At 38.5% G+C, this 25,974-nt stretch overlaps 1 protein-coding gene across 3 annotated transcripts in view; it reads right to left on the reverse strand.

Moving 5' to 3' along the window:
* The window catches only part of DENND5B (DENN domain containing 5B), a 221,741-nt gene that overhangs the window by 89,886 nt on the left and 105,881 nt on the right, over nucleotides 1–25,974 (reverse strand). For all 3 annotated transcript variants that reach the window (XR_002825205.1, XM_004383616.2, XM_004383615.3), the window contains 2 exons: nucleotides 24,206–24,315; nucleotides 6,061–6,727 (listed from right to left, as the gene is read on the reverse strand). Coding sequence is in view for 2 of the 3 variants with exons in the window: in XM_004383616.2 (XP_004383673.1) it covers nucleotides 6,061–6,727; nucleotides 24,206–24,315 (777 nt within the window). In the remaining variant the exon portion in view is untranslated. The remainder of the gene's footprint in view (nucleotides 1–6,060; nucleotides 6,728–24,205; nucleotides 24,316–25,974) is intronic.

Below are 25,974 nucleotides of genomic sequence, written 5' to 3' on the forward strand. Positions count from 1 at the left end.
TATTTATACTAGTAACTAAAATGTGAAGTACCTAAGAATAAACTGACAAGAGGTACAGGCTGTAGAAGAAAAGTTCCTCTTTCTGACCTGGGGTCCCAGACAAGGGCCTTCACTGCCTGGATGCATTCTCTACTTAAATTTTCTAGCTAATTATCACTGCAAAAATGATTGTGATGTACATTCTATCTATACAACAGACTGAATCTGTTTTAAATGAGCTGTGGACCAGAATTTCAATATTATAAAAGTTAGCAAACATTAAAGAACCTTATAAATGGAGAGAGATACCATTTTTATGGAAGGGAAGACTAAAATATTTTAAAGATGTTAATTCTATCAAAACTCTATTCAATGTAATTTCAATAGAAAGAAGAGGAAGGTGAAGGGAACTGTCCTATCGGATATCAACATAATTATTTATTAAAAATTTTTTTATTGTGCTCTAGGTAAAGGTTTACAGAGCAAAACAGTTTCCCATTCAACAATCTGTACACAGAATGTTCCAAGGCAGTGGTCACAGTCCCCTCAATGTGTCAGCACTGTCCTCATTTCCACCCTGGGTTCCCCATTACCTTTTGTCTGGTTTTCCTACCCCTTCCTGCCTTCTCCTCTTTGCTTTTGCGCAGATTTTGCCCTTTTGGTCTCATACAATTAACTGTTCTAAGGAGCTCCTTCCTCTTATGTGTTATTATTCTGTAGGCCTGCTAGCACAATAGTTAAGAGTTTGGCTGCTAACCAAAAGGTCCACAGTTTGAATCCAACAGCTGCTCCCTGGAAACCATATGGGGCAGTTCTACTCTGTCCTATAGGGTCATTATGAGTAGGAATCAATTTGATGGCAATAGGTTTTGGGTTTTGGTCTACTGTTTGGCTGAAAGATGGCCTCTGGGAATGGCTTCAGTTCCATGTTAGAAGGGTGTCTTAGGGCCATAGTCTTGGGGGTTCCTCCAGTCTCTATCAGGTAAGTAAGTCTGGTCTTATTTATGGATTTGATTTTTGTTCTACATTTTTCTCCCGCTCTTCCCAGGACTTTCTATTGTGATCCCAGTCACAGCCGTCGGTAGGGTAGCTGGGCACCATCTAGTTTTTCTGGTCTTGGGGTCATGTAGGTCCATTAGTCCTTTAGATTAATTGCTCCCTTGAGTCTTCTGTTTTCTCCACTCTCCTTTGCTCTGGCAGGAATGAAACCAATAGTTGTATCTTACATGGCTGCTTGCAAGCTTTTAAGACATCAGATGCTACTCACTAAAAGTAGGATGTAGAACATTGTCTTTATGAACTATTTTATGCCAAATGACATCGATGCCCCCCAATCAAGACTTACTTTGAAACTATTGTAATTACAACACTGTGATTTACTACAGGACAGAAAAAGAAGTCAGCACGGTAGAACTGAGAGCCCAGAAATATACCCTCACACATGGGAACTTATATACAACAGAGGTGGCACTGCAGATCACGGGGGAAAGAACAGTCTCTTCAGTAAATGGTACTAGGATAAATGCTTATCTGTATTTTAAACATATTAAAATTGATCCCATTGTCACAACATAAACAAAAGTAAATTTCTCATAGATTAAAGCCTGAAATGTTAAATGTAAAACTTCAAATTATTTAGAAAATGTAAAACATTTTTATGACATCAGAGAAGGATTTCTTAAATAGGACAGAAAGCTAAGTCATAAATGAAGAGATTGGTAAACGGAACTGCATGAATATTAAGATTATCTGTTCATCAAAAAACCCCTCCCCATTGAAAGAGTCATAAATTGGAAGGAAATATTTGCTAAACATATAGAATGGATTAGTATCTTGAATATATGAGGAAAAAATCAATAAGAAAATATCTTGACTCAGTTTAGGCGTCTGGCTGCTAACCAAGAGGTGGGCAGTTCAAATCCACAAGTTGCTCCTTGGAAACCCTTTGGGGCAATTCTACTCTGTCCTATAGGGTTGCTATGAGTCAGAATCAACTTGATGGCAACAGGTTTGGTTTGGTTTAATAGTATAAAAATATCAGCCAAAGCTGGCCAAATTCTACTGCTTTTAGGATACATATCATGGAAACCCACTTTCTGTTCATCAAAACAACAGGTTTGATTTTATAATTTATAAAAACTCTATAACCAATAAGCCATGATATTCGCTTGAGCATAACTAGCAATTTGTGATTAGAAGGCTCTCAATTTTTTCAATAAAACTTCAAGAGGCTTCCACTTTCTGACAAGGTTAATTCATGCAGATCTTTACTAGCAAGAGGGAAAGAAAGGAGGTGAGGGAGGAGCACTGCAATGGCACACAGGCAGGCAGTGAAGGGTAGGCAGTGGGTAGTAGCTTTTTTCCACTGTGAAGAGCCAAAGCAGGTAAGCAAGGTCCAAAAATGTTCCTGAGGCTTTAATTACTGGTATCAATAGTCAGACACTGGTGTTCAAATTTCCCTATCATTTATTCCTCCACTACTCCTTTGAAAGAGGATCATACTTCAATCTTCTTGCTCCAGTTATTTCCAGGCTGCAGAAGAAAGTTCCTCTTTCTGATTTGGGGTACTAGAAAAGAGTCTTCACTGCCTAGGTGAATTCTCTACTTAAGATTTCTAACTAATTACCACTGCAAAGTAACCGTGATGTACATGCTCTCTATATAACAGACTGGATTTGTTTAACTTCAAATCAGTCTAGAAGGACATTTTCATCAATGAAGTCCATTTACTTCAATTCACTTCAGGTTTTCATGGTAATTACTCAGCACTTAAATGTTATCAAATTTCATGGGACAGCTTTCTCACTAAACAAGAAATGAAGTATCCATGTTATTAAAACTCCCTTAACACAGTCAGGAAGAATAAGGAGGGGAACCAGAGTATGAATTAACATAACAAGTTATTTGTTTCATTCCTTTAAATGAAATGTCTTTATCTAATGGGAGAGACACTGTCACTGTTAAAATTCGTTTTCTTGCAGAGCTTTCATTTTATACCCTACTTCACAATTATTTAACATGATACCTTAATACAGATCCTGCAGGGTGAATTAACAATTTTAAAATAATTATTGAGACAGGTAAGATTAAATGCAGTGTCCAACACAGTTAACACGGTAGTTGAGTGCTCTTGAGAGAGACCACATTGCTTAACAGCCGTGTGATCTTGGGCAGGTTACTTAGGTTCCCTGAGCCTCAATTTCTGCCTTGATAAAATGTGGAAAACAGTACTCACTCACTGTTGAGGATCATACACAGAGAAAAACCCCTACAAAATTCCTGAGTGGTTTCAGTGAACGGTACTTACAAACTTACTTTATGACACTAAAAAAATACCCTAGTTCTATACAGGATTCACTCTTTTGTTCTCAGCGTAAGTTCAAAAAATACTCAGTACAAAAACACATTCACAATATCACCCTTCTTCATTTGAAACTGAAATAAAAGTAGATATGAATCAGCTAAATCTTCTCAACAGACTCCATAAACCAAATGGGTGGGACAAGCCAATCAAACAGGGCAGAAAGATGAGGACTTAGGACAGTCCACAAACAGTAAGACATATAAACCTGAAACCAAACTTGCTGCAGTCAAGTCAATTCTGACTCACAGGGACCCCACAGGACACAGGAGAACTGCCCCATGGGGTTTCAAGGAGCAGGTGGTGGATTCAAACTGCTGACCTTTTGGTTAGCAGCCGAGCTCTTAACCACTGTGCCACCAGGGCTCCCAGACACATATAAACCAAACAAACCCATTGCCATCAAGTTGATTCCAACTCATAGTGACCCGATAGGACTGAGCAGAACTGCCCCATAGAGTTTCCAAGGAGTGGCTGGTAGATTCGAACTGCCAACCTTTTGCTTAGCAGCTGAGCTCTCAACCACTGTGTCACCAGGGCTCCAAGACATATATAGTGCCATTTACAAAAGGAAGTGTGATAACAGAAGGTTTATTCCTTTAAAAAAAAAAAAAAAAAAAGAGGCATGGCACACAGTATAAAAAGCACATTTATTAGGTTCTTGACCCTGGAACAAATGGCTTGACTATTTAACAAAGTTATACTTTAAATGAAAGTAATACATTGGACCCTCACTAATTAAGACAAGGATAACTTATAGAAATCTCTGTTTGCTAGCTTATGTTTAATCTCTTTTATATCTCAAAAGAGACTGACTCAAGATATACCCTACACTAATCCTGTCTCATAACAAAGGCAACTCATTACTAAATCAGATTATAACCACAGTCATAGAGGTTAGGATTTACAACACATATTTTTTGGGGATACAGTTCAATTCATAATACCCAATGTTGTTGTTGTTAGGTGCAGCTCAGTCGATTGTGACCCACAGTGACTTCGTGTGACAGAGTAGAACTGCCCTATAGGGTCTTCTAGGTTATAATCTTTATGGGAACAGTTCTCCAGGTCTTTCTTCTGTGGAGCTACTGAGTGAGTTTGAACCACCAAGCTTTTGATTAGCAGCCGAGTACTTAACAGTTACACCACCAGGGCTCCTATTATCCCCACAGAGATAAGGAAACCGACACTTTGGAAAGTTATGTAGCTTGCCCACGGTTACAGTTAGTGACAAAGATTTGAACTTAGGATTGTTAGGACTTCAAAACCACTATTCTTCCCGGCCCAAACTGCTTCTCTAAGCAGAACATTAGGAAATGGAACTAAATGATTTTTAAGATTCGTTGTAGGATAAGGATCTAAAAAAAAATTTCTAATAGGCTAATATAACAGAGAGTATTAAGCGCCAAGCCCGTTCCTTCTAGAAATTCTCCATCCATTCCCAGTTGAGGGGGAAAAAAAAAAAAAGAGAGAATTACTTAAAGTTAAATCTTTCAGATACAAAAGGGTGATCTACAGCTAATGATGAGGACTAAGAAAGTGAGAGCAAGAGGAAAGGAAAGAGTTTAGATTGGCCATTAGGAAAGAACTTCCTGACAACAAAAATTGAGAAGCTGGAACACATTATCAAAAAACACATTATGTAGGATAAACCGAAGAAAATAGAACCTCGTGAAGGGCTGTCAACACACAAATAGTGTCAACATACACACAAGATGGGGAAGTACAAATATAGCCTACTTGGCTCAGCTTCACTTAAAATTTAAAATAGAAAAAAAAAAAAAAAAAGTGATAAAATAAGCCTGACGGCGGCAGTCAGGAGATTGCACAACAATTCTGCCAGCCTAAATATAAGTTGGCAAAATGCTAACCCAAATATTCATGACACATTTTCAAAGAATCCATCAATGCACAGGTACCATTTTTTATTTTCCTTTAATTCACTATCCACTAGGACACAGCATCTCTATTCCCTCTGTAAATTCCTATTCAGATTGGAACTGGTACTCTGGTCTTGGGACATTAGTCACTGTAAATGAACTGGTAAAATAACACTTATTTTGTTAGTTTCCTAAGTATGTGCTGAAAAAACTTTGAATGAAAAATATCACAAAGATAACGTCCTTCTGGGGTTTAAAGAAAACAAAAACAAAAAACACACAACCTTGGCAGAAGTGTTAGACCTAGGGAAGACATCTGTTTCATGCCTGCATACCTTTCTCACTCACATGGCAAAGATCCAAAGCTCATTGCCTCAGGAAGCTTCAGAGCCAACAGTTTCATTTACCCCTTTCCAATGTCAGCCCAGTTTGGACATGAAGCTTTACTAATCCATTAAGAATGGGAAGTCTACATGTTCCTTCAGTAATAAGATTCTCTCACTTTCATTATAAAAAGAAATATGCTTTGTTTATGATGATAATGTATTATCTGGGAAAACAGCGCTATTTCCATTAAAAAATACACTCAAATCAGCTAATACTTCTGTATTCCTTCCTGTTTCTCCCTACAGCCACTGCCACCTGAAAGAAAAGCAATGTCTCAGCCTTTAGATCCACTCATACCTGCTTCTCCTACTCCAAACAGAAAAGAATTATGACCATTATGTAATTATTTGGTTCTAATAATATAACCCATGAAAATACAGTAGCTGGGAGGAAACAGGTAGTTGTGAACAAAATAGTTGTTTTTAGAAAACTTAAAACTCAGAAAAGACCTACCTTGTGAGTAGAGAAGTATCTGCATCTCTAGAAGAACACAGGTAAATACCTGCACCAGGTTCTCTAATCCCAGGAGCTCGAAGGCCTCCCGAAGGGGGTAATCAGAAAGGGGGAGTTCATTGGGCCCAGGCCTCTGGCAAATGACAGGTTCATAAACACCATAAAATTTCAGTGATCTCCCCGGAGGTGGAAGGGGTACCTCATAAAGGATATTATGGATGTAGCTCTCAAGCGGCAAGGGTGGTGGTTGCTGTGAGGTAACTGCCTTGTAAAGCTGGATGAGGAATTTCTTGCAGGCCTGCATGAAAGGCAGCGGTGTGATCAAGCATATGCTTTTTGAAACATACAGGGTGTCTCTGCTGATGTCATACGAGTTATATCTCTGGAGTTTCAAAAGGGAAGCTGTATCTCCCTCATCAATACTGCTTGCCAGCGAGTCCATGCTGCAGGAGGATGAAGCATACAGGCTGCTGTAATGCTCAGCATTGTGCATCTGGTACAGCGTCTGCATTGCTGTGCAGATCTGCTTGCTTGTAACTTCTTCATAAAAAGTGAGAACAAAACCGTAGGTACGTGAACCATCTTCCCGGGTAATTATAAATGAGTGGAACTGAGGATCTTTACTGTCAGTTTGTGTTCTGAAAGACAGCCCTTTAGGCATACATAACTGTGGAAGAAGGGGGAAAAATGCATCAGGATCCAGTACACAAATAACTTCAAATCAGAAAAATATGTTTGTGTTTTTTTAACAGACTCAGAAGGACCTAGGTTTTTATCCAGTTTAACATTATTAGCAGTAGTCTTAAATTAGAAATATACTATAAGCTCCTCATTTACCTGTAAATAAAATTATTCATAAAGGACTATATGTACATACACGGAAACAAAAAATCTTTACCTCATGATAACGGGGCTCTACTAGGAACAAAAAGGTTTTGTATTTAGTCCTGATATACCCTTAACCAAGTTTGTGACCTTTAGCAAGTCATGTAACTTGTCTTGGTTTCTTTATCTACAACATCAATCACTTGAAGACAAAGTGTTCAAAAGCCCTTTATAAACATTTAATATTTCAGAACTATTTTGGTAGTAATGATGATAATGTTGCAGAGCAATAGGGAAATAAGTGAAGGCTCATATGATAAATGGAAAAAAAGGTAAATGAAAAACAGTAGTATCATCCTTGCTATTTCAAACATTATAATCCTTCATCTCAGAAAATAAGCTTTGAAAATGTTAAGTTTTTTGATTTACTGGAGCAGAAGGGTAGAAACAAGACATTTTAGGTTATTCACAGTAGAATTATGCTCTAGGTCTTATGACTACCCAGGATTGTGTCGAACTTGGGAACGAAATTATCTGAAGAGTTGAAGGTGTTATATTTAAGGCATTTAAAGCACACAAGAAATTAGAAGTGACTCTTTAAAACATTTTAAATAAAAGCAACATAACAAATTATAAAAAATTCAAAATATACTGAGGAAAACAGAACTTGTAATTCAATTCTTCCTAACAATAATCATTAATTTTTAGATATTCCTTTCCACCTGTGTATTGCAATATGCTTTTTACGCAGAAATTATTTTACCATACATTATTACATTTTAAATATTTTTCAGATTTAATATTCAATCTGGTGCAAAATTTTAAGTTCTCTGAAATCTCCACATCACCAAGAAAATGCAGTTCATCTTGGAACTTATGTCCCTCATTCAAACTGTAATTAAGTGCCTATTATGAGCTAGGCTCGTAATGGTAATAAAATGGTGAGAAAGACAAACATAGTCTCCACCCATACAGAGCTTCCAGTCTAGTAAGGGAGATAATTTAAAAATCATAAACTACAGTATATGGAAAGTGCTATGATAAGAGTAAATACAGGCTGCTATGGGAAAAAAAAAAATAGCAAGAGGACATAAATTACAAAGAGGGTGCTACCAGTAAAAAAAGAAAGGAGTCCAAGCTGAAACCTGAGGATGAAATCTGAGGATGAGTGGGTATTAGTGAGATGAAGAGACGGCAGAGGAAGAAGATTCCAGGTAGAGACGACACGCGCAAAAGCCCAGAAGAGAGAATATGAAGGTTTGAAGAACTGATACAAGTTCAGCGTAGATGGGGCACAGAATGCAAAGTAGAGAGAAAACAGGAGAAATAATTAGAGCCAGGTCAGGAAGGGCCTTGGTGTGCCATGTTAAAAGTCTGAAGAGGACAACGGGAAGCCTCTGAAGGGTTTTTAGCCAGAGAGGGACAGGATTAGACCTGCCCCTTAACGCACTGAAGAGCAACAGTTTTCACATGGGTGCCAAGGAAGGAAGATCTTGGAAGGGAGAGGTATGATTAAAAAAAATTTTCAATCCCAATAAAAAATATATTCAGAATCAAATGACTTCTATCTTTAGTCTTCAATATTTTCTCCATTTATCATGATGTTGTTTATTGGTCCAGTTGTGAGGATTTTTGTTTTTTTTATGCTGAGGAGCAATCCATCCTGAAGGCTGTAGTCTCTGATCTTCATTAGTAAGCGCTTCAAATCCTCTTCACTTTCGGCAGGCAACGTTGTGTCATCTGCATATCGCAGGTTGTTAATGACTCTTCCTCCAATCCTAATGCCGCATTCTCCTTCATATACTCCAGCTTCTCGGATTATATGCTCAGCATTCAGACTGAATAAGTATGGGGAAAGGATATAACACTGATGAACACCTTTCCTGATTTTAAATCAATCAATATCCCCTTGTTCTGTTCAAACAACTGCCTCTTGGTCTATATACAGGTTCCTCATGAGCCTAATTAAGTGTTCTGGAATTCCCATTCTTCGAAATGTTATTCATAATTTGTTACGATCCACAAATAAAGAGGACTTGAAGCACTTACTGATTTGAAAATCAAAGACTACATACAGCCTTCAGTATGGATTACACACATCTTAACATAAAGAAAACAAAAATCCTCACTCACAACTGGACCAACAAGCAACATCATGATAAACAGAGAAAATACTGAAGTTGTCAAGGATTTCATTTTACTTGGATCCTCAACCAACGCCCATGGAAGAAGCATCAGGAAATCAAATGATGTATTGCACTGGACAAATCTGCTGCAAAAGACCTCTTTGAAGTGTTAAAAAGCAAAGACGTCACTTTGAGAACTAAGATGTGCCTGACCCAAGCCATGGTCTTTTCAATTCCCTTAGATGCATGCAAAAGCTGGACAATGAATACGGAAGACCGAAGAAGAATTGATGCCTTTGAATTATGGTGTTGGCAAAGAATATTGAGTATACCATAAACTGCCAGAAGAATGAACAAATCAGTCTTAGAAGAAGTACAGCCAGAATGCTCCTTAAAAGAGAGGATGGCAAAACTTCATCTCACCTACTTTGGACATGTTATCAGGAGGGACCAGTCCCTGGAGAACGACAACATAGTTGGTAACGTAGAGGGTCAGTGAAAAAGAGTAAGACCTTCAACGAGATGGACTGACATGGTGGCTCCAACAATGGACTCAAACATAACAATAACTTTGAGGATGGCGCAGGATTGGACAACATTTCGTTCTGTTATACTTAGGGTCACTATGAGTCGGAACCAACTCAACAGTGCCTAACAGCAACATCTTCATTCTTACTACCCCAATGTAAGCCACCTTCATCTCTCATCTGGATGACTTTAATATCCTTCTAACTAGTCTTTTGTCCTTGCCCCTCAAAATCTATACCCATACAACAGCCAGAGTGATTCTTTAAACACACAAGTTAGATGTTGTCAATATTCTCAACACCCTCCTTCCACCTCACTAAAATCTAAAGTCCTTACAATGGCCTACAAGGCCCTATATGACTTGGCTGCAGCAGCCTCTCTGCCCTCATCTCTTCTTACTCTTTAACCCACCTACTCTGGTACAGCAACAATGGCCACACTGCTTTCCTTGAACACACCTAGATGTCAAAATTTGCTGTACCCTCTGCCTGAAACTGTCTCCCCCTAGATATCCAATGACACACTCCTTGTGGCAGACTGTATTTTCCAAAAACGGTCCCAACAGTATTTCTAGTTCCACATTTTCTTTCAGAACCTTGCCACTCCCCTATCAATTGACAAATAGGGGGACCTCATACCATCAAAAAAGCAGTGCCTGGAGCAGAGTGCATCCTCTGGACCGGGGTCCCTGCACAGAGACGCTCCTAGTCTGGGGCAACACTGACGAGAAGGCTGAGAGAGAGAAAGTCTTCCCCTGGAGCTGACACCCTGAATTTGGACTTTTAGCCTACTGTGACTATAAGGAAATAAACTTCTCTTCATTAAAACCAAAAAAAAAGAAAAAGAGAGACAAATAATAAATATTTGGGGCTCTGTAGGCCATATGGAGCACTGGTAGCGCAGTGGTTAAGAGCTCAGCTGCTAACCAAAAGTTTCGGCAGTTCGAATTCACCAGTTGCTCCTTGGAAACCCTATGGGGCAGTTCTACTCTGTCCTATAGGGTTGCTGTGAGTTGGAATCAACTTGACAGCAACGGGTTGTTTTGGTTGGGTTCACTTTGGCTCAAGGGCTCACTTTGGCCCCTGGCCTAGTCAAATAGAATGCACAGAAGTGAAAAGTGACACTGAATGACTTCTGAAACTAGGCTAGAAAAGGCAATATAGCTACTGCCTCCCACTCTCTGTCTTGCCACAAACCCTAGGAGTGCCCTGAGCTGACATACACGAAGCTGGGCTAATCAGAATCTGCCATGATCATATGGAGAGATCGCATAGAGATACAAGGAGCCCCAGCTATGTTCCCAGCCTGGAGACAGACATGTGAGTGAGCAAGGCTTCATATGATTCTAGTCCTCAGCCTTCAAAGTGCCTCAACTGACACCAAGTAGAGCAGAATATTGATTTTATTGTTCTAAATCAAGAGTCAGCAAACTACAGCCCTTGAGTCAAATCTGGTCTGCCACCTGTTTTTGCAAATAAAGTTTTACTGGAACACAGCTATGTGCATTCATTTATGCATTGTCTATGGCTGCTTTTATACTACAACAGCAGAGCTGAGTAACTGTGACACTGTGTTGCTCATAATCCATAAACTATTTATTATCAGGCCCCTTATGGAAGAAAATTGCCAACCTCTATTTTAAGCCATTAAGCATGGTTCATTATACAACAACAGATAACCAAAACATTCCCTCCCTTATTTCCTTTAGATCTTTACATAAATGCCACCTTAGAGAGGTCTTCCTTAACCCTTCTGTAAAAAAGTTTTCTTCTCATCCTTGAAATGCCATTTAAAGTGGTGCAAGACTTTAATTGCTCCCACATTCAGTAAATACTTTTTTGAAGAGAAATAACATTTTTATTTAAATGTTATAAAATAACATTTTATGTTATTTCTCTTCTAAAAAGTATTTACTGAATGTGGGAGCAATTAAAGTCTTGCACCACTTTACACATAAGCACATTACATACACACATTACTGTACTAGTATTCTCTAATTTTGTTTCCTCTCTAGATTGCAACCTATTCAAGGACTAGTGCCATATTTAAATAACCTTACACATTCAAGAATACCATGCATGGAACTATGTACCATTCTGGATCATAAAAAATGGTGATTAACAACAAGGATAAAAAACAAAATCTGTGGCGCTCAGCATTAGTTGTTGTTAGGTGCCATCGAGTCGGCTCCAACTCATAGCCACCCTATGTACAATAGAATAAAACACTGCCTGGTCCTGTGCCATCCTCACAATCATTTTTATGCTTGAGCCCATTGTTGCAGCCATTGTGTCAATCTATCTCGTTGAGGGTCTTCCTCTTTTTCCCTGACCCTCTACTTTACCAAGTGTCTTAGTTATCTAGTGCTGCTATAACAGAAATATCACAAGTGGGTGGCTTTAACAAAGAGAAATTTACTCTCTCACAGTCCAATAGGCTACAAGTCCAAATTCAGGGCATCAGCTCCAGGGGAACGCTTTCTCTGCTGGCTCTGGAGGAAGCTCCGTGTCATCAACCTTCCCTTGGTCTGGGAGCTTCTCTGTGCAGGAACCTCAGGTCCAAAGGACGCGCTCTACTCCCAGCATTGCTTTCTTGGTGATATGAGGTTTCCGTGTGTCTCTGCTTGCTTCTCCCTTTTATATCTCAAAAGAGATTGGCTTAAGACACTATCCAATCTTGTATACTTCATCAGTATAACTGCCGCTAATCCATCTTATTACTTCATAGTGATAGAGTTTACAACACGTAAGGAAATCACATCAGATTACACAGTCATACAATACTGGGAGTCATGACCTAGACAAGCTGATACACACATTTTCTGGGGGACACAATTCAATCCATGACACCAAGCATGATGTCCTTCTCCTGGGACTGGTCCCTCCTGATAACATGTCCAAAGTACAAGAGATTAAGTCTCAACATCCTTGCTTCTAATGAGCATTAGAGTGCCAGTGAAATTTTTTTATATTTCACATCACTGAATATGAAACTGAAAGAATTAATTAAGATAGCTTTACTTAACTATTTTTATATATGCGGACAAGAATTATATTACTATGTATATTTGGGTACGTAAAACCCATGAATCTGCTAGGGGAAAAAGTGTTTATTCCTAGTCTTAGGAATAACTGCATAGGGAAAGGCCATGGCAGAATCTTTTCATAATTCTGTCTTCAAATTAAGGTTGCTTTCATCATAATAACAAATCAATGAGATGTGCTGATATTATGAATGAAAACTCACCTGACAGATTCACAGTCAATAAAGATTGTGAGAGGGATGATATGAATCATTCTTGCTCCAGGCTAAGCTCAAAGTTACTTAGCATAATGCAGGGCACGTAAGTATTTTTTAAATTAATGAATAAATGAATGAACAAACAAAAACAATAGCTGGGGGTACAGGACCAAATTAGTTCATCTCTTGAGTCAGCCTCTAGTTCTCTTTTTACATCAAGTAGGTAATACAGAAACATAATGACCTCCAAAGTCAACATGAAGATTTAACTTAATTGATAGGCTTTTTGGACACCATAAGCCACAAAATTACACCTCAAACTGTTTTTGAACAGCTGTCACATATTCCCTTGAAGGTTTATAGATTTCTTGAGAACACATTCAAACATTTACAGGAAAAACTTGCCAAAAGTTGTGCTCAAAGTGGAGAATGACTTTCTACGCTACAGATAACAGATGTAAGAATTTTCCTTAACTTCTCTTCCTACAAATAAAAAAAAAAGTGAGAATTATATTTCTAACCTGAGAGTCATGAATTGGAAAATGGTATTGCTTTCTCATTTGTAAAAGAGGGAATTGTATGAATTGTCAGGAACTAAAAGAGTTTTTTTCAGAAAATCTGAGATACAGACGAAGGTCTGCTCACCATGGCATTCAACAATCTCTTGTTACCATTCAATATTGCCATTCACTAACAGTATCTGCTCTCCACCCTGCCCTCCCATAATAAAACTACTAAAAATTAAGAGTTGTCACTGCTGACCAGATTGCCATGGTAACAATTACCTTAGCCAAAGTAGGCTCACTCTCCTGTTTTGAGTGATCAAATGTCCTTATTATCTCTCTGGACCCTTTCACAGATAGTTTGGTTAGGATTTTAAAAGGCCTATTTTTCATTTTCTATAATTCTATGACTCCCATAATCTCTTCCTCACTTCAAAAACAGAAATTATTCACAAAATTCTCAAACAGCTGGCCAGTTTGCCCTTCCTTCCTTTAAAAAACACTTATTTTTTTTAACCAAATATTGCATTAGATATTGGCCATTCAAGACAAATATGACAAAAATCCCTTCCTTCGGGGGAGTTCACAAACTAGTAGGACAGACATATATAGACCAACAGTTATAAAACAATGTGATTAGTGCTGCTATGGAGTGTGTTCAAGATGCAATACGAATAGAGAAGAGAGAGCACCTAACTATTCCTGCGTTTAAGAGATGGTTTCACAGCGAAGATGACACCTGAATAGACGGGGACAGGGCAGAAAAATATTGTAAGCAAGCAAATACTGCTTCATTTATTCAATGAGTTGAGTGCAAAGCTGGGGAGACAGCAATGTATAAGAGAGAGTGCTCCTACCTACATAATTATTTAACTGCAATTATGATAGGTCCTACAAAAAGGTACAAGGTGCTCAGAGAACCTTAAGGAGATCTGATAAGAGTCTTGGAAGGTGGTGAAAGGAGATAGTGAGGGATGGCTTCTCTGAGGAAATCATGTTTAAAATGAAATCTGAAGGATCAATAAGAATTCACAAGAAGTGGAAGAGTCTTCCAGAGGAAAATAATAGCATCAGCAGAAGCTGTAATGTGAAGAATGGCATGGACAGGAGCAGGAGGCCAATTAGAGGGTTACCGTAGGAGTTCAGGCAAGAGGTTTGGACTAAAGTGGGCATGTGAAAACAGAAAGAAGTAAATAACTGATTGGATATGGGAGAGGGTAAGATAGAGCTTTCAAGGACGATGCGCAGATTTTTAGGTTAGGTAAGTGAGCGGATGGCTGTACCATTCGCTGACCAAGGCTGGTGGGAATACTCTGCATTCAGTTTTGGACATGCTGAGTTTGAGATCCCAGTGAAATATTCCAGCTGCAATATTAAGGAAACGGGTTGGCTTTTTCAGCAACAGGCCTGGATTAGAGTCCCATTCCTATGATTTTAATGTAAAAACAATGAATTTAAACTTGTTTTTTCCTCAGCATTTCACTCCACACTCCTTTGTGATCAAAGTAAATAGTAAATTGTAAACTCAGAGCTTTATGGATTATTAAGAGCTTTAAAATCGTTATTACTCTTTTAATCTTCCACACAACTGTCAGACTGTTGTACTGTGGTGACTTGTGTGTTGCTTTGACGCTAAAAGCTATGCCACTAGTATTTCAAATATCAGCCGGTATTTCATTTTTTTTCATAAAAAACTCTGAATCAGAAAACAAAACAGTGCATAAAAAGTAATTAATTCAGAAACAATTTCACTTGTCACTTACATTTACTATTATATTTGCACTGCACACATAGAAATGGAATTTTTTATTTAACAAAGTTCACTGCTTTGGGTGCTTAATCTCTGTGTGAAATTACTGACCCTTATTGAAAGTACCACTCTTGGCTGTTGGAGGAATAACAAATTACAAAAGGCAATGACTTGGAGTAGGATTTTGCTAAAAGCAAGAACAAAGCTTTATACCTTTAGGCAGGGAGAAATTATAGCTTCATAAAAATGCACTTACTAATAAATCAAAGAGGAAATTAAGGGCAGTAAATCTATGACCCAAATGTAGTCTACTTTAATGGGATGCTTTCCAGAGATTTTCAAGGAGTGCCAGCAAATCCTTTTAGATTTGCAGCAATAAACAAAATGCTGTGTGGTGCTTAAGCATCAAAACACAAGCCCATGTGTTTCTTCTGAGGGAACTTTTGCTGCTTACGTAAAAAAAATCAGAGACAAGGGGTGAAGAAATACCAAAGACAGATCAAGGAAGCTGATAATTGTCTTAAAAATGCATGTTTTGCAGATAGACGCAAAATCTACTACAGCCATTTCACTATTACTTCTTTTAATGACTAAAAGAAAACACATCAAGTATGGTGTTTTGTTCCAACTAGGTCCCAACTAGTAAAAACCTAGTTTTGAGCACAATTCTGATTTGTCACAGAATAATATATATTTTGAAATACTTACTAATTTAAGAAGATTAAGGGTTATAATCCATTCATATTCTTATCCACTTTTCCACTGCTTCATTCAGACATTTTTTCATGCTTTTCTTTAATACTTTTTCATTAATTTGCTGGCTTAAGCAGGTGATACACTATTTTTGTCACTGCTGTTTATTGACTGTTTTAGTCAGAAACTTGTCAGGTCACCTCCACATCTCATAAAGATAACTAACAGTTGTGTTCTACTTAATATCTATAGTGCACCCACAATACTAACTTCTAGCAAAATGGGAATCTCTGATTATTTTGGTTTAGGGTAAGAGTTTAGGAAAATAACTACATTGTGCTCTGTAAAGAATCGCAGTCAAAGTGTCAAGTGCTTTAAGCATCTGTACTTTCAAAAATTACCATGCTATTCCCTCCGTGGAGTAAGCCCAGAATTGGAAAGGTCTGTTATGATATAGAAATACCAAGAAGGGTCTAATGTGACCCATGTCATTTCTGGTGCAGGTCAAAACTGAATTACATTCTGTTATGGACTGAACTGTGTCCCACAAAAATATGTGTCAAAATCTTTATCAGTATGGGGTATTTTAAACCTAATCACTTTTGAGATACAAAAAGAGCAGATTAGGCACAGAAGCAAGCAAGTAGGAATGGGATAAAAAGATGGATGCCATGTGGAGATCTCCAAGGAAGCTGAGGCAGCTAGATAAGCTGAGATAAGGATTATTCCCTAGAAAAGACAGAGAGTGAGCCTTCCCCTAGAGCCGACACCCTGAATTCAAACTTTTAGCCTCCTAAACAGTAAGAAAATAAATTTCTACTCGTTAAAGCCACTCACTTGTGCTATTTTTGTTACAGAAGCACTGGAAAACTAAGACACATACCTTTTCTTTACAGTAGACAAAATGGTGGGGTAGAAAAAAATGTGAGCTAGACAGTAAAAATAATTTAGATTTAACCTCTGGGTATTACTGCATGATTTTGGGCAAGTTACTTAACCTCTGTAAAATATGAAGAAGAATTTTCACTGGGTACATGTAAGCATGTATGTGAAAATAACATACATAAAGTACACAGCAGATATTTACTAAATGTTCATTTCCTCCCCATATAGTATCAGGTCATAATGGGGTTATTGGCTGTACCTGTAAATGCCACTCAGTAAGTTTTAATTCAAAAAGAACTACTGTATACTTTTCTTTTTTTAAAATTTTTTTTATTGTACTTTAGGTGAAGGTTTACAGAACAAATAGTTTCTCATTAAACAGTCAGTACACATATTGTTTTATAACATTGGTTAACAAACAACCCCATGACATGTCAATACTGTCTCTTCTCGACCTTGGAGGACCTCCTTTTTTTGGTGAAAATACAGATAGCCAAAGATGCACCATTTCAAAAATTTCTACATGTACAATTCAGTGACATCGATTATGTTCTTCCAGTTGCACTGCTATTCTCACTATCCTATTCCAAATTATTCCATCACCATTATTTTCAACTCACTGTCCCCTAGGCTTCCCATCAAACCTTTTGAGCTGCTGTTGTCAATCTGATCTCACATAATTTTTTTTCTGTACTTTAGATGAAGATTTACAGAACAAAATAGTTTCTCATTAAACAGTTGGTACACATATTGCCCTATGACAATGGTTAACAACCCCACTACATGTCAACACTGTCCTTTCTCAACCATGGGTTCCCTATCACCAGCTTTCCTGTCCCCTCCTGCCTTCTAGTCCTTCTCCCTGGACTGCTGTGCCTCATTAGTCCCGTTTTGTTTTATGGGGTTGTCCAATCCCCGGTTGAACGGTGAACCTCGACAGTGACTTCACCACTTAGTTAAAAGGGTGTCTGGGGACCATACTCTCCGGGTTTCTCCAGTCTCTGTTGCGCCAGTAAATCTGGCCTTTTTTTTGTGTTAGAATTTTGTTCTACATCCTTCTCTAGCTCTGTCCAGGACCCTCTATTGTGATCCCAGTCAGAGCAGTCAGTGGTGGTAGCCGGGCACCATCTAGCTGTACTGGACTTAGTCTGGTGGAGTCCTTGGTAGCTGTGGTCTATTAGTCCTTTGGGCTAATCTTTTCCTTGTATCCTGTTCTCTTCATTCTCCCTTGCTCCTGAAGGCGTGAGACCAGTGGAGTATCTTAGATGGCTGCCCACAGGCTTTTAAGACCCCAGACGCTACTCAGCAAGGTAGAATATAGAACACTGTCTTTGTAAACTGTTATGACAATGAGCTAGATGTTGCCCGAGACCATGGTCTCCACAGCCCTCCGCCCAGCAATTCAGTCCCTCAGGGAGTTTGGAAGTGTCTATGGGGCTTCCATGACCCTTCCTTGTACAAGTTGTGCTGGCTTCCCCAGTACTGTACAGTACACTTTCTAAAGGGTCTTAGTCCCTCCCTAGTCATTTCTGTGTCAATCATGCCTGATCACTGAGGGCCCCCTGATTTAGAAGTAATTACAGTCACTGAAGGTCCAAAATATTATCCCAGCTTCTACAGACCCTTCCCAAAAGATTTAAAACTATGACCTACCTTATTTCTAAGAATCTCTACAAGGGACTTTTAAGCACCACTTGTAAGTTATTACATTAACCTAAAATCTCTATAAACAAATTACTACTAAATGTCTAAATGTTGCAACAAAGTTCCTTTATGTTTACTTTGTGAAAATGACAAATTACAGGCTTATTATACATTACTTGAAATACAAAAACTGTAACTATGCTCCTTCCATCAGGCTCTGCTCCAGGCAAACAAAATAATAACACTGTTTATCTAAGTATCTATGTGTTAATTAACAAACTCTTACACAGATTAATAGTAGGAAAAAAAAAATGGGCTCTGAGGCTCTCAGTACACATTCATTAGCTGTGGTACCCTGTGCCATTTTCAATAAATTATTTGGTTAACTAAAGACCACCACACACTCTTAAGGCACAACAAATTAACCAGAAGAAAGAGAAGGAAAAGCATCTCCAGAAAGAAAACCACCAAGGCGATAACACATATGCATTTAACCTCTCTGAGCTTCAGTTTCTACATCTATAAAATGAGGATAATAATAACATCTATCTTATAGAGTTATTTGGAGCCCTGCTGGTGAAATGGTTAAGAACTTGGCTGCCAACCAAAAAAAGATCCACAGTTTGAATCCACCAGCTGCTCCTGAGAAACCCTATGGAGCAGTTCTACGCCGTCCTATAGGGTTTCTACGAGTCGGAATCGACTCAACAGCAATGGGTTTGGTTTTCTGTTTTTAAATAGTCATTCAAAGGAATAAATTAGATAATGTAGACACCTATGACTTGCCTGTCAGTGGTGGTTCTGTGGTGGCTTCCATGTTGCTGTGATACTGGAACTTATGCCACCAGTATTTCAAACACCAGCAGTTTCACCCATGGTGGACAAGTCTCAGCAGAGCTTCCAGACTAAGACAGACTAGGAGGAAGGACCTGGCAATCTACTTCTAAAATTACTGGTCAGTGAAAATTTATGAATAGCAGCGGAACACTGATAAAGTGCTGGAAGATGAGCTCTCAGGTTGGAAGACACTCAAGATACGACTGGGGAAGAGCTGCCTCCTCAAATAGAGTCGATCTTAATGATGTGGATGGAGTAAAGCTTTCAGAACCTTCATTTGCTGACATGGCATGACTCAAAATGAGAAGAAACAGTTGCAAACATCCATTAATATTCAGAATGTAGAATTTACAAACTATGAATCCAGGGAAAATTGAAAGTTGTCAAAAATGAAATGGAACGCTTTAAGACCAATATCCTAGCCACCAGTGAGTTGAAATGGACTGGTACTGGCCTTTCTGAATTGTACAATCATATGGTCTACTATGCTGGGAATGACAAATTGAAGAGGAACGGTGTCGCATTCATCGTCAAAAAGAACATTTCAAGATCTATCCTGAAGTACAATGCTGTCAGTGATAGAATAATATTCATACGCCTATGGGAAAGACCAGTTAACCCGACTATTATTCAAATCTACGCACCAACCACTAAGGCCAAAGATGAAGAAACTGAAGATTTTTACCAACTTCTGCGGTCTGAAACTGATCAAACACGCAATCAAGATGCACTGATAATTACTGGTGATTGGAATACAAAAGTTGGGAACAAAGAAGAAGGATCAGTAGTTGGAAAACATGGTCTCAGTGACAGAAATGACAATGGAGATTGCATGAGAGGATTTTGCAAGACCAATGACTTACTCATTGGAAATACCTTTTCTCAACAACACAAACAGTGACTATATACTTGGACCTCACTAGATGGAATACAGTGTCTTAGTTACCTAGTGCTGCTATAACAGAAATATCACAACTGGATGGCTTTAACAAAGACAAATTTATTCTCTCTCAGTCTAGGAGGCTAGCAGTACAAATTCAGGGTGCCAGCTCCAGGGAAAGGCTTTCTCTGTCAGTTCTGGGGGAAGGTCTTGTCATCAATCTTCCCTGGTCTAGGAGCTTCTCAGTGCAGGGACCCTGGGTCCAAAGGATGTGCTATTCTTCTAGCACTTGTTTCTTGGTGGTATGAAGTCCCATGTCTCTCTGCTTGCTTCTCTCTTTTGTATCTCAAAAGAGACTGACTTGAGACACAACCTAATCTTGTAGATTGAGTCCTGCCTCATTAACACAACTGCCTCTAACCTTGTCTCATTAACACCATAGAGGTAGGATTTACAATACATAGGAAAATCACATCAGATGACAAGATGGAGGACAATCACACAACACTGGGAATCATGACCTAGCCAAGTTGACAGTTATTTTTGGGGGACACAATTCAATTCATGACACACAGGAATCAAATCGACTCCATCCGTGGAAAGGGACAATGGAGAAACTCAATTATCATCAGTCAGAACAGGGCCAGGCATTGACTGCAGAACAGATCATCAACTGTGCAAATCCAAGTTCAAGCTGAAGCTGAAAAAATTAAAACAAGTGCACAAAAGTCAAAGTACAACCTTAGTATATCCCACCTGAATTTAGAGACCATTTCAAGAGCAGATTTTACATATGGAACACTAATGACAGAAGACCAGACAAGTTGTGGGATGACATCAAGGACATCATGCATGAAGAAAGTAAAAGGTCATTAAAAAGACGGGAAAGAAAGAAATCAGAAGAGACTCTGAAACTTGCTCTTGAACGTAGAGTAGCTAAAGCAAATGGAAGAAATGATGAAGTCAAAGAGCTGAACAGGAGATTTCAAAGTGCAGCTCGAGAAGACAAAGTATAGTATTATAATCAAATGTGCAAAGATTTAGAAAAGCAAAAGGGAAGAACACACTCAGCTTTTCTCAAGCTGAAAGAAATGAAAAAAAATTCAAGCCTCAAGTTGCAATTTTGAAGGTTTCTATGGGGAAAATATTGAACAATGCAGAAAGCATCAAAAGAAGATGGAAGGAACACACAGAGTCACTGTACCAAAAAGAACTGGTCAACATTCAACTATTTCAGGAGCTAGCGTATGATCAAGAACCAATGGTATGGAAGGAAGAAGTCCAAGCTGCACTGAAAGCACCGGCGAAAAACAAGGCTCCAGGAATTGACAGAATACCAGTTGAGATGCTTCAACAAACAGATGCAGCACTGCAAGCACTCACTCACCTATGCCAAGAAATCTGGAAGACAGTTACCTGGTCAACAGACTGAAGAGATCCCTATTTGTGCCCATCCCAAAGAAAGGTGATCCAATAGAATGGGGAAATTATCAAACAACATTATTAATATCACACAAGTAAATTTTGCTGAAGATAATTAAAAAACAGTTGCAGCAGTACATTGACAGAGAATTGCTAGAAATTCAGGCTGGATTCAGAAGAGGACGTGGAACGAGGGATATCACTGCTGATGTGGAACGGATCTTGCCTGAAAGTAAAGAATAGCAGAAAGATGTTTACCAGTGTTTTATCGACTACACGAAGGCATTCAACTGTGTGGATCATAACAAATTATGGATAATATTGTGAAGAATGGAAATTCCAGCACATTTAATTTTGCTCATGTGGAATCCTTACCAAGAGGCAGTCATTTGAACAGAACAAGGGGATACTGTGCGGTTTAAAATCAAGAAAGGTGTGCAACAGGGATGTATTCTTTCACCATACGTATTCAGTGTGTATGCTGAGCAAATAATCTGAGAAACTGGACCATATGAAGAAAGTGGTATCAGGACTGGAGAAAGACTCATTAACAACTTGCGATATGCCCTGACAGGGAACACAACATAGAGTCCCTGACAGAGCAGGAGAAAAGTGGGGTGCAGAACTCAAATTCACATAAAAAGATCAGACTTAATGGTCTGGCTGGGATTAGAGGAATCCCAGCAGACACGGCTCCCAGACACTCTGTTAACCCAGAACTAAAACCATTCCTGAAACCAACTCTTCAGACAAAGATTAGACTGGACTATAAAACATGAAATAATACTTGTGAAGAGTGTGCTTCTTAGTTCAAGTAGATACAGGGGACTAAATGGGCAGCTCCTGTCCTGAGACAGGATCAGAAGGCAGAAAGGGATAGGAGCTGGTTTAACGGACACGGGAAACCCAAGGTCAAAGGGGGAGTGTGCTGTCACTTATAGGGATTGTAACTAGGGTCACATAATATGTGTATAAATTTTTGTATGAGAAATTGACTTGAGCTGTAAACTTTCACCTAAAGCACAACAAACAATAAAAAAAAAAGAATTTAAAAAAAGAAAAAAACAACCTGCGATATGCAGATGACACAACATTCCTTGCCAAAAGTGAAGAGGACTTGAAGCTCTTACTGATGAAGATCAAAGACTACAGCCTTCAGTATGGATTACATCTCAACATAAAGAAAACAAAAATTCTCACAACTAGACCAATAAGCAACATCATAATAAACAGAGAAAATAATGCAGTTGTCAAGGATTTCATTTTTCTTGGATCCACAAGCAACGCCCATGGAAGCAGCTGTCAAGAAATCAAACAATGCTTTGGTGAAAGGTAAGACAGTACACAATACTGCGGAAGTCAGCACAACTTGACCATGGCAAGGTCATGCAAGCTCCATAGACACATCCAAACTCCCTGAGGGACCAAATTACTGGGCTGAGGGCTGTGGCGACCATGGTCTCAGGCAACATCTACCTCAAACGGCATAATGTAGTTTATAAAGAAAATGTTCTACATTTTACTTTGGTGGGTAGTGTCTGGGGTCTTAAAGCTTCTAAGTAGCCGTCTAAGATACTCCACTGGTCTCATCCCATCTGGAGCAAGGGAGAATGAAGAAAACCAAAGACACAAGGGAAAGATTAGTCCAAACGACTAATGGACCACAACTACCACAGCTTCCACTAGACTGAGCCCAGCACAGCTAGATAGTGCCTGGCTACTACCACCAACTGCTGTGACAGGGATCACAATACAGAGTCCAAGACAGAGCTGGAGAAAAATGCAGAACAAGATTTTAACTCACACACAAAAAAAGATCAGACTTATTGGCCTGACACAGACTGGAGAAACCCCAAGAGTATGGCCCCCCGGACACCCTTCTGGCTCAGTAATGAAGTTATTTCTGAGGTTCACCCTTCAGCCAAAGACTGGACGGGCCCATAAAACAAAACGAGATTAAAGAGGCACACCAGCCCAGGGGCAAGGCCTAGAACACAGGAGGAGACAGGGAAGCTGGTAATAGGGAACCCAGGTTGAGAAGGGGAGAGTGTTGACATGTCATGGGGTTGATAACCAATGTCACAAACAATACGTGTACTAACTGTTTAATGAGAAACTAGTTTCTTCTGCAAACTTTCACAAAAGTACAAAAATAAATTTAAAAAAAAAAAAGAAATCAAACAACATATTGAATTGGGCAAGTCTGCTACAAAAGACCGCTTTAAAGTGTTAAAAAGCAAAGATGTCACTTTGAGGACTAAAGTGCGCCTGACCTAAGCCATGGTATTTTCAATTGCTTCACACGCTTGTGAAATCTGGACAATGAGTAAGGAAGACCAAATAAGAATTGATGCCTTTGAATTACGGTGCTAGGGATCAATGTTTAGTATACCATGGACTGCCAGAAGAACGAATAAAGGTGTCTTGGAAGAAGTTCAAACAGAATACTCCTCAGAAGTGAGAATGGCAAGACTTCATCTCACTTACCTTGGACATGTTATCAGGAGGGACCAGTCCCTGGAGAAGGGTATCATGCTTGGTAAAGTAGAAAGTCATCGAAAAAGAGGAAGACCCTCAGTGAGATGGACTGACACAGTGGCTGCAACAATAGGCTCAAATATAGCAACATTGTGAGGATGGACCAGGACTGGACAATGTTTCTTTCTATTGTACATGAGGTCACTATGAGTTGGAAGCAACTCAACAGCACCTAACAACAACAATGTAGACACTCAAAACATAGTCAATATCATTGTATTAATAAAATAAAAGGAAAGTGAAAGAGAGAATGGAGAGGAAAAGAGAAACATACCATGTTCACTGCATCTTGATCAAAAGGATTCCATTCTATATTCTGAGGATAGTGGGCCAGAACTTTGGATTTGAATGTTCTTCTCAGAGGACTCTGGTCAAAATTTTCACCTACAACAAATAATTTAGTTAATAGCTAGAACTCCCTCAAAGACATATTATAGTTTCATTTTTATTTTATAGATATGTTGACTGATAATGCTGACATCTGATTCAATTTCTACCTCTAACAGTCTGAGCTTTAAAATTCCCAATGGACAACTGAAAAAGAACCATTAACAAAAGATTTGCATTTAAAACCTCAGACTCTGAATTTTAAAATCCTGGCTAGACATCTGATAATAAAAATCAAGATATACTAAAATAATCCTTGCTGTAACCTAATTTTTGTCCTCATTTCAATATGAAGTGATAAAAAAAAAAAAACCTGTATGGAAACATTTAATTCATCTTGAAATACCTTCAATTAAGCTTATCATACTTCTTATGATCCTAAATTATTATACATGGATAGACCTAATGCTGCAGTGCTAAAAGGAAGCAATTTTGCTTGAATTTCCACAAAAGTCTCTGATAAATTGTGGTTGCACCTCCAGTCTCTTCCAAGTAACAGAATTAACAGGGTTATAAGCATCACTGATGAGCTGCCTGGTCTAGTAGACAGAACACAATAAACACACACTAACTTCTGAAAAGAAATGAGCTATTCTAAGCCAAATTCATCACCTGTCAAAATTCTAGAAAGAGAGAAGTAGGCTATACTTTGACTGGAGACCTGGTGGCGTAACGGTGAAGAGCTCGGCTGCTAACCAAAAGGTCGACAGTTCAAATCCACTGGCCAGCCGCTCCATGGAAATCCTAAGGGGTAGCTCTACTCTGTCCTATAGAGTCGCTATGAGTTGGAACCAACTCAACAGCACTTAACAACGCAATTAACAATAATACTTTATTATATATAAACAAATTCAACAGTAGCTCTCAGCTCAGTTGTCAATATGATTTATGAGTCACACTTTGACACCTACTTAATTAATTTATTCCCATTTGTACTATTATTCCCAAGTACCTTAGTTTCATAAAATATTTAACATGGATGGATCTTAAATTCCTAACGTCAGAAAGTTGAGATTAAGGAATTACAAAACCTGAGAGCAATTTCATTCTGTCTACTGTATTTTCTTCTATTTTTAAAATTCTAATTAAGTGCAAAATACTAGCAGTTATATGGAAAGGATAACTGTCATTAAGGAGTATTTGTACAAGTAAAAGTATCATAAAACAACATGATTTATGAGTCACACTGACATCTAGTTAGACTCAGTTTACCATTTTGGATAAAAATATGAAAAGATAGATATTAAAACATCTTTGAGTGCAAAACCTAACAGATCACAGAGGGAGAGAAAAATTTTCACACTCTAAAATCTTGCTGGAGACTGCAATAAAAAAGTCACAGAAGTTTTTTCAAATAAGGACACATAATTTTAATATATGTTCTGAGACAACAATTGTTAATCCTTGGCTAATGATAATTTTCCTTTGGACTCCTTGTTAGGGAAGTACGTCATCTCTATAGCTTTCTACCATTTTACAAGATAGAATTAAGAGCCTTCATCTCTAGACGAGAAACTGCCAATGGAGTCCTTAAGGAAAATTTATCAATTTTTGCACTATGCTCCAAAGTTACATAAACATCAGAAAGTCAAGGGAGAAACTGTCTATGAGAGTCAATGTGGCTACAGAACACAGAGTCAGGGCTCAGAATTGCAG

This window comes from Trichechus manatus, unplaced genomic scaffold (genome assembly GCF_000243295.1).
Source record: "Trichechus manatus latirostris isolate Lorelei unplaced genomic scaffold, TriManLat1.0 scaffold00112, whole genome shotgun sequence".
Classification (NCBI taxonomy): domain Eukaryota; kingdom Metazoa; phylum Chordata; class Mammalia; order Sirenia; family Trichechidae; genus Trichechus; species Trichechus manatus.